We start from the raw sequence: 9,927 nt of genomic DNA on the forward strand, positions 1-9,927 counted from the left end.
GTACTTTTTTTTTCATTTTTTTCTCGCGTTAGAGCAGTTCGTCTACCTTAAGTTAATAGTACGTCGTAATTATGCACATGGAGAAGGAAGCTGGATGCAGCCGTCTATTGTTTTAACGTGTCTTGAATAAACCCACAGTTAATTAAACATACAACCTGTTTAACGCTTCCTCCAGCGGTAGACAGTTTGTTCCTACCTTTCCTGAAACGCCTTGTTAGTCGTAGCCATTACCATCGGGGATTTTTAATCTATTGCATTTTAAGGTAAGCAGTCCTCCGAGTTGTGTTCTGATTCTTTTTTTTTTTTAACATTTATTAATGGATGGAGTGGCTGGAGTGAGAGCACGACTGATGTTATTGTTATCGGTCCAGCTACTGATATGAATACGCTGACACCCGGTTATCAACAAAACTAAGAGCTGCTTTCAATTTGTCAGCACTGGCCGGTCAAACCGGCCAGTCTGTAAATAAAATGCATCATTTTAAAGGGATGATGTTACAAAATCTCGAAAAATAACCACTCCGAAAATGGTACGCGCTATTTTGAAGAAGTTTGAAGGACTAGGATGAAACCTATTCTTCAAATTGGTACATTCTGTTTACGAACTGAGCGGTACGGCCGGCCACTTGTGACAAATTGAAAAAGCCCTCACTCTCGCTTAATTTTGTGCTAAGTTCCATTTAGTATGTTTACTCAGGTGAAACAAGAACGCGTGATCATAGTATAGTATAAAGCTTGTTGTACAGTTAGTAGAGCATGCAGGCGTACGCGTTAAGAAGACAGAGTAAGCCGGGTAGACGAGTCTTGCCGAGAAGCGAGACAGGGGAAAGGTTAGGATAGCATAACTTCAAGCCCTCTCTTCTTTATCCTCAAACACTGCGGACGGGACTCTCCCTCAAGGGAGGGATTATACGACCACTCCAGGAAGTGCTCTTTAAAACAGTGACCACCATCGTCTTCCCAGACGAACGAATGCAAACATAGAGTAAAACATGTGCATAGCTTACACTTGCTAAAAGATAAACTTACATCAGTGGCAGTACAACGATCTAGTTTTGTTCAAATTTAGTCTTCTGGTATCGTGAAAGTATAAAGGTGTTTACTGATTGATGATGGCACGGCTGGTTTTAAATTACAACTTGAAAAATTCTTCCTTTTTTTAAGCGCCGTTGTCGCCACTAGAAAAAGCTGAATGTCAGTTATGTTTTTCGCTTCAAGAAGTTATTTAAAATTGATGCCAGTATACAACGAACACTGATTACGAGGGAGTTTACCTACTCATAAATTAAATTAAAACAGTTTTCACGAAAAATTCCGCAAATCTCCTGTGATGTAGTCTCTGTCTGGTAGCTCTAAGCAAAATTCCTCGAATTGAGCCTGATGTTACGCACCTGCCGTTATTCTGCGCCGAACCTCATGTACTTGGAATGGACTGCTGAATAAATATTTAATAGAACTTTTCTTTTTGTTGCGGTGTCAAGTTTCTCTTTAGATGGAAAATGTTTGGGAATTTTTGACTAAAATAAACAAAAAAGGAAAAAAAAAAACAATACATGAATAATATGAACGAGCGAATAGTGAGTTAATAAATAAATAATGAATGAACAAACAAAACAATGTATGAATGAATGAACTAACAAACGAATGAATGAACGAACGAACGAACGAACGAGCAAACGAATAATGAATGAATGAATGAATAGATGAATGAATAGGTAACAGTTTTTTTTTCTGAAAAACAACAAGACATGATAACGAAACTCAGAGTTTAAATAGCATCCGGGTGGAGGTGCTGTCAAATGACATGGGAAGTATGGCATTATGGATTTCTTGATTTCTTAAAACCTTAGAAAACCGCCGATATTGCCCAAAAAGTGTTTAAAACGGAAAGACGAATGCTCAAAAAATCTAAAAATGTGAAAGTGACCGTAATAAAATTGTCATCAACCCAACCAGCAGAAGTTTTTCAAGTCTTGCAAACCTGTCTGTCAAAATATGGTTAAGTATAACATCACATTTATGAACGTTGTCTGTTCAATTTGTTTTCAAGTAAATTTCAGGCGAAGAAGCAAAGTTTGGGCGCGCTTGCTCAAACATTTAATACTACTCCTAGAACAACACTTCCAAAATTCGACTTAATGGTATTTTAGTATTTACTGTCCCAAAAAACAGAGCTCGCCCAATGCGACACCATACAAACACACATGTGGATTAGATTAACGATAACAGCATAAATTATTATCGTAAAAGTATGACATAACAGTGAACTCAACGCGTGTATTATTGATCACCAGTGAAGGCTCATAAACTTTTGCAGAAACTGCTTGTCCCTCAATAATGGAATCTGTCCGAATTCACTCAACAGAAAACCACGTGCTTTTTACTTGCTATTCTGTTCTCAGAGAGGGAAGATGCTTATGTGGGTAGCTTTACGCCTCTTCGCGTTTGTGTTATTGTTCGAATTATCAGGTTCGTATGTGATAAGAGCCCAGTACTGTATTTTTTCAGACTCCTTGTGGCGATTTTTTTTATTTATTTATTTTTTTTTGCCATAATCAGAAATTTCAGAAAAAATGTTAAGCGCCCATTAAGTAAATACAAGAATGTTAAAGCCATGACAATGACTGAAACTCGAATTCAGTGTAGGGAACATCCATATCTGTGTCCTTTAAGGTCGCGTAATGAGAGATGACGTCCCTTGCTAGGATTTTACCCCATTACTTTGTACAACTGCAATATTCACTCGACAATTCATTTATATCTGAATTTCGCCATTTCCACAATATTTTAGATTTCCGTATATCATGACTCAATACCAATAAAATAATGCTTAAATTGTTTAAAATTTAAAAGTTGATCTTTTTAAATACAAAGATAAAAGCAATCCAAATGGTGGTTAACATGCTTGCTAACAGGCGAAAATTAAATGTCATTCCAAGTTATAGGCAACGTCACAAAGTGTGGCAGTGTTTGTTGAAATATAAGCAATGTTGAAAGTCAACGAGACATTTAATACCTATCGCACACAGACGAGAACACTCGAGCTATCCTTTACAGCATAATAAACAGCAACGCTGGAAAGTAACATTGCAGAACTTTTGTTGGAATGTCAACTTGTCGGGATTTTATCCAAAGCGAGCCACCTTGTACAGCGCGAGAGAAAATGTTAATTTTACACAGCATTACAGGAAATACGAAAATCTCCCAAGGAATTCAGTTATAGACTCAAACAGTATCACATACCACTTCGTATCAATTTTAAGATGCTTAGTACATCTGTTGTATTAGTTGACTCAAATCTTCTATTCTTCTATTTAGCCTGTCAATTGACAAGCACCCTTTACATGTTGTCATCACCTCGCAAGTCATCAGAGAAATCAGAGAGCGTAATAACGATAACTGCTCCTACCACTTCAAGTGCACGAAACACGGCGATAACATCATCAACTGCTGTAAATCCTGCCACACCACACTCGTCAGTAATAACAGCAACACCTACCGTAGAGTCAGTTGTTACGAAACCCGAAGTGGCTGCTCCAAGTTCACGAAGCTCGGATATGACATCTGCAACTGCTGTAAATCCATCTGTAACATCAAGCTGGTCAGCAATTGAAGCATCACCCAACACAGAGACTGTTATCATGACACACGAAGTGGCTGCTTCAAGCTCACCTACCTCGGATATGACATCTGCAACTGCTGTAAATCTTGTCACATCACACTGGTCAGGAATAGAAGCATATCCCAACACAGAGACCGTTATCACGACACACAAAGCGGCTGCTTCACGCTCACGAGCCACAAGGATGACATCTGCAACTGCTGTAAATCCATCTGTAACATCAAGCTGGTCAGCAATTGAAGCATCACCCAACACAGAGACTGTTATCATGACACACGAAGTGGCTGCTTCAAGCTCACCTACCTCGGATAGGACATCTGCAACTGCTGTAAATCCATCTGTAACATCACATTGGTCAGCAATTGAAGCATTACCCAACACAGAGACTGTTATCATGACACACGAAGTGGCTGCTTCAAGCTCACCTACCTCGGATATGACATCTGCAACTGCTGTAAATCTTGTCACATCACACTGGTCAGGAATAGAAGCATATCCCAACACAGAGACCGTTATCACGACACACAAAGCGGCTGCTTCACGCTCACGAGCCACAAGGATGACATCTGCAACTGCTGTAAATCCATCTGTAACATCAAGCTGGTCAGCAATTGAAGCATCACCCAACACAGAGACTGTTATCATGACACACGAAGTGGCTGCTTCAAGCTCACCTACCTCGGATAGGACATCTGCAACTGCTGTAAATCCATCTGTAACATCACATTGGTCAGCAATTGAAGCATTACCCAACACAGAGACTGTTATCATGACACACGAAGTGGCTGCTTCAAGCTCACCTACCTCGGATATGACATCTGCAACTGCTGTAACTCTTGTCACATCACACTGGTCAGGAATAGAAGCATATCCCTACACGGAGACCGTTATCACGACACACAAAGCGGCTGCTTCACGCTCACGAGCCACAAGGATGACATCTGCAACTGCTGTAAATCCTGTAACATCACATTCGTCAGTGATAGGAGCGTCACCCAACACAGTTTTCCAAACACGCAAAGTGGCTACCTCACGCTCACGAACCACAGAGATGACATCTGGAACTGCTTTTTATCCAGCGACATCACATTTTGCAGTAACAACGACATCGCTTAACACGGAGCCAGATACAACGCCAGAGAAAGTTGTGACTTCAACCCCGCGAATCAGCGACACGAGGCCATCACCTGGATCATTGACAACGTCATCTTCTGTAATGCCAGGAATTACACCTTCCGTCACAGGAATGACACCGACAGCTACTGGCAAGCCAAACACAACGGGAAAAAAAGATGAGTGGAATTATGGTAATGTACCAGGGTAGGACCCCTGAATTTACCGAGTAAAATTTTATAGATCATTATTTCATTTAAAAATTGAAAATGTTGACGTTTATTGTGGTGCGTTCCATAACTTTGACAAATTTTGGACTTGTGCGATTTGATTAACGTCTTTTTTGAGTAAATATATCTTTTTACCATTTTGCCAACGCTTGTTCAAGTAACCAAATGACATTTGTACTACAGTAGAATTTATTATATCCAAGAGAAAAGAAAAACAAAAAAGATACTTGATGACTTAATTTAAAGAGGCTCGAACGTGAAGCAAAGATTTTGAACTAAACTGAAAATGTATTTAAACCTAAGGTAATTATCAAGGAAGAACTAGATTCGCAAGGCAATCTGTCACTTTGAATAAATAAACTAGTATGGCGCAAATTTACATGAAAGACAGAAAAAAAAAGACAAATTTGAACATAAGAATATTGAAAGAAAGTTTCGATTATAAATTTCCAAACTACCACGAGCTATCCTCATTTGTTAAGTACGCTTATTACACTAAACTAACTTTCTTTACTTCGCACATGTAAAAGGGTCCCGCGTGATTGAGTGGTTCTAGCACCAGCATTGAAGTCCGTCGTTGAAGTCTCTAGTCTGATCAGTGGTTGGACTTGTTTCTCGGGAGCGACGAGTTCACTGTTGTTTCTGCACTTAAAGAGGCGATGTCACTAAATTAAGTGTCACTTAGAAGTGGCCAAAAGACATATTTGAATCAGTGGAATCGTTAAAATAATGGTTCAGTTTTGTTAACAATAACCGTACTAGTGCACAGAAACTAGTATCAGTTGTGTTTGGCTGTGGATGGCTAGGATGTAAATGGTTTGCAACTTGAAAATTTTGGCCATTTTTTTCAAGTCTTCTTGTGTATTTTAGAGCAGTTGCTAAAAACTGATTATAGTTAGTTCTTCCTTGGAGAAATCCTTTAACATTTTTTCTTCTCGGTGTCCTAACAGCAATTTCATGTTAGCGAAAAGGTTTTTCGTCAAATATTTGAGCATTCTTGACCAAAATACAGCAGAATCGCCATGACAACGCCCCTTCAAGAGTTACTCCTCGATATGACTTTTAGGCTGCCTGACATAACTGATATGTTTTTTCACTTTTCTTAGATTACACCAACTGATATGTTTTTCCACTTTTCTTAGATTACACCGTTATCTTAGTTGTGGTACCGCTAACGTCACTTTTGTTAGCTACTGCGATTGTTAGTGGAGTGATTGAATACAGAAGGTAAGATTGTTACACTTCCAAGGATCACTTTTCACTGTGCTGATAATGGGAACGCTTTGTCTCCTATTCCGATGATCACCTGTTAGCGTTTGAAGTATGCTTTATTCCAGCAATCCTAAATGGGGAATGTTTGGAGCCCTTGAGGAACAAACGTTTCTTTTTGGAACCCGATTCTCAAAGCCTTTATCTGGAGCGAACAAAACTGCTGCCTCTGATCTGGGGGTTGTGGGGGGAGGGGGACAGTTAAGAGAAATTGGGGTGAGGGTGTGCCGCCGAAGTCTTCAAACCCTGACCTTGATTAAGACACAATCTGTAAATTTCGCTACCCTGTTTAAGACAAGAGACCTTTTTTCAAGATTAAGAAGAGCCCAAGAGGCCTCTGGGACCCTGAGTAATTTACCTGTCATCAAGAGTAGTAGCCATAATCTCAGGGTTATAACTAGGGTCTCCTCTATATCTTGAAAAAACAAAACGAAAAAGCTAACGATAATAAAACAGCATGACGTTTCAGCGACTTCATGTCGTCATTGTCAAATGAGTAAAATGGAAATAACGGAAAGGCATATTTATAGGTATTGAAAGTGAGAAAATAAATTAGCATGAAAGCATTCAGGTAAAGAGTTTCGCGCGAATGGAATCCGCTTGCGTGTCCAGTTTCGGTCTTTTGTTCTTGATCCACAGCATTTCATAGACCAAACATTCAAATTTGTCACAGTATTTCTTTTGAATGTTTGGTCTATGAAATGCTGTGGATCAAGAACAAAAGACCGAAACTGAACACGCAAGCGGATTCCATTCGCGCGAAACTCTTTACCTGAATGCTTTCATGCTAATTTATTTTCTCACTTTTGATACCTATAAATATGCCTTTCCGTTATTTCCATTTTACTCATTTGACAATGACGACATGAAGTCGTCGAAACGTCATGCTGTTTAATTATCGTAAATTTTCTTGATTAAATGTTTCCCTTAATCGTTTTTTATAAAAAAAAGCTTGCTTGGAAAATCATTTATATTTTCCTCAAGGTGCTCCAAGAACAATTTCGTGTTAGAGAACAGGTTCTTACTCATATATTTGTCTAGCAGCCTTGACCTACACATGGCAAAATCAACGTGACAGTGCCCTTTTAAATAACAGAAAATTTTGGGGCATGAAATCTTATATAACGAATTCCAATGCCACGAATGTTTCCTGGCCTAGGACGACATATTTGCCACTACGAAGCAACAACTTAGTTACGTTATTGTCACAAAGCTTGAGGTCACATTTTGCTAAAGAAGATTCTAGTATTTCGTCAGAACTGAAACAGAATTTCTGAGAAGGATAATGCCTTCCGAACAGATATTCAACCGTAAGGAACAAGCAGGTTCCCGGCCTGAAATTCACTAATCACACAGATTGCAAAAGCAAAATCAAAGAAAACGCCAAAGTACTTTCTCCACTCAACTAAAAATCACACCAATTTATTACGTTTTTGTTTGCAGGCATGATATTGAAAGGCGAAGTACAAGGGCCAAAGGAAGTCAACGTCAAGAGGATGGCAAGGACATTGAAATGCGTTGAACGATCTGTTTCGAAGATATTAGTGTTTATAAAATAGCCAGGGTCAAGCAAGCACTGTGATTGGTCAAACCGAGTTCTGTATAACTCCACAATGCACGAAGCATACGTATGGTGCGTGCATTATAATTGTACATATGCACGGAGCACACGTCAGATTTTTTGCCTGTGAAAAATCTGAGAAATTCAGAGACAGAATGCGCTGTCACTCCAGCGATTCGCAAAGAACAGTCTCTTGTACTGATGTTTCCAGACTTTTAAATAACTTGAACTTGTCTCTCAACACCTTAAAACTTAAACTTGACTTGTAGTTGACTTCTTGAACTTGCTTACGACGAGACGACAAACTAAAACAGTTTGACTTTTTACTTGATTGCGCGCGCTGTCGCGTGCCCTGTCGTGATCGTGTCGTGATCGGCAAGAGCGCGCGCTATTAAATTACGCGTTATCTCGCGTAAGGAGAAACTTGATGTTGATTCATTAAAATTCGCACTTGTCTGAGGAGTTGCGATTGTTTATACTTTATAAAAGAAATAAAAAACTTGTTCCTCGTGCATTGTTGAGTTATATAAGCACTTGGGAATTTTTAAGAACACTCGAGAAGTGCAGAGAGGCACTCGCCATGCACTTCTCTCGTGTTCTTAAAAATTCCCGCGTGCTTATATAACTCAACAATGCACTCGGGGCGTTTTTTATTTCTTTAATATACAAGTTGCCCTCTAACGCTCCAAAGCAAAGGCTATCTCACAAACTGAGCATTGAGCTGCTTCCAATTTTACTAGTATTTAATTAATGCACGAAAGGGAAATGATATGAAAGAGTTTACATTGAAAACCCTACAATTGAAACACGTACCTATCAAATTTAACTCGGTAAAAGCTGACTTGTAAGTTATGTTCTAACATAGCTGGTGAATTCGTGTAATCAAATTCAATTGCGCGCGCGTGCTTCACATCCCCATTGTGCACCCTGATGACGTCAGCAAACAAATGCCTCGAGAGGAAAAATTTCTCCGTGAGTGACTTCGGTATTTTGCATTCAAAAACGGGGAAAAACTTTAGCAAAAAAGTTTAATTACAGATGGTAACAACCGAACCAGTTGATGAAGAACATCTGCCTACTTTTTCTTTGGGATTGGAGTTTTTAACTTCCGAAAAAGAAAACTTAAAGAAAAGGAAAAAAGAGAACAAGCAAGGCCCGTGTAAAGAGTTACTAAAAAGGTTGTTGTTCCAATAAATGGTAACGAGTTTTAAGAACAAATTTCGTGAGAAATTTTGCTAAAAACTTTAAATAAAACTGTTTGGCATCATTCCTTGTTCCATAGAATTTTACAATAATATGTATTAAATAGCTTTAAGAGTAATGAAACACTAACTCACACTATTTATATTTCGAATATTTATTAGTTTGTTTGCATGTACTAACCTTAATCGGCCAAAACAATAACAATGATGTCAATGATCATAACAGTGATGATTATGATAATAAAAGATTAAAGTGGAGTATGTGAAATATCGTGTTTGGGAGCTGTGCATGAACGATTTTATAGAAGAGCGAAACCAGGTCACTTCTGATCCATTTGGTTATCTTGTCTTGGATGTACAACAAACATTTAACAGATAGGAGCAAGAACACTAACGGGAACGCATTCTTATCCCGTAATTTGCGTAGACAGGAAATCCCAAAAAGTGGATAAAACCACTAGCAGTCAATTTTAGGTAAAAATGTAACATAGTGACTCCCTTAGGTGTTCGGATATCCAAAGAGACCGTTGCAAGCATGGATGTAAACTACAATGAAAAAATTAGAAAAAGTTCAAAACCTTTTAAGCTGCTGGAGATAAAGAGTCTAATTGCATTCCAGCTTGTTTACATCCTTCCCCCCTCCACCCTCCCGACAAATCATACAGCATCATAGATCAGCAGCATCTTTTACAATTTTCCTTGAGATGGAAAGAGGGCCGGGAAACGTTAAGCGAGATTTTATAACCAGTGAATACGAAAATGGAGGTTTAAAGATGATTGACAAAAAATCTTTTAACAAAACACTTTAACCAACCTGGGTTAAAAAAGTCTTGGACAAAGACAACCATGGTAAGTGGAAGCTGTTTTTTTTATCTCGAGTGAATAGCATACGGAGGAGCTGACATCTTTAGAGGAAGTCTTAACAAAAAC

At 38.8% G+C, this 9,927-nt stretch overlaps 1 protein-coding gene across 2 annotated transcripts; it reads left to right on the plus strand.

Moving 5' to 3' along the window:
* The first annotated feature begins 103 nt into the window (after positions 1-103).
* On the plus strand, positions 104-9,250 carry LOC146458806 (uncharacterized). Of its 2 annotated transcripts, XM_085090267.1 has the most exons (6): positions 104-263; positions 2,366-2,469; positions 3,319-4,841; positions 4,875-4,929; positions 6,108-6,192; positions 7,678-9,250. In XM_085090267.1, the coding sequence occupies exons 2-6, from the start codon at positions 2,412-2,414 to the stop codon at positions 7,754-7,756; spliced, it is 1,800 nt and encodes a 599-aa protein (XP_084946393.1). In that variant the 5' UTR covers positions 104-263; positions 2,366-2,411; the 3' UTR covers positions 7,757-9,250. The 2 variants fall into 2 exon arrangements, with proteins under 2 accessions (XP_084946393.1, XP_084946392.1); XM_085090266.1 differs by having other exon boundaries at positions 3,319-4,929.
* The last annotated feature ends 677 nt before the right edge of the window (positions 9,251-9,927 follow it).

Source organism: Pavona decussata, unplaced genomic scaffold, assembly GCF_977016875.1.
Source record: "Pavona decussata unplaced genomic scaffold, jaPavDecu1.1 SCAFFOLD_228, whole genome shotgun sequence".
Lineage (NCBI taxonomy): Eukaryota > Metazoa > Cnidaria > Anthozoa > Scleractinia > Agariciidae > Pavona > Pavona decussata.

Excerpts from the sequence above, each read along its gene's own strand:
- LOC146458806 (XM_085090266.1), top strand. The coding sequence starts at position 2,412 with ATGCTTATGTGGGTAGCTTTACGCCTCTTCGCGTTTGTGTTATTGTTC. Across the intron at positions 2,470-3,318 it reads GTTATTGTTCGAATTATCAG|CCTGTCAATTGACAAGCACC; the intron begins GTTCGTATGTGA and ends TCTTCTATTTAG. Across the intron at positions 6,193-7,677 it reads GGAGTGATTGAATACAGAAG|GCATGATATTGAAAGGCGAA; the intron begins GTAAGATTGTTA and ends TTTTGTTTGCAG.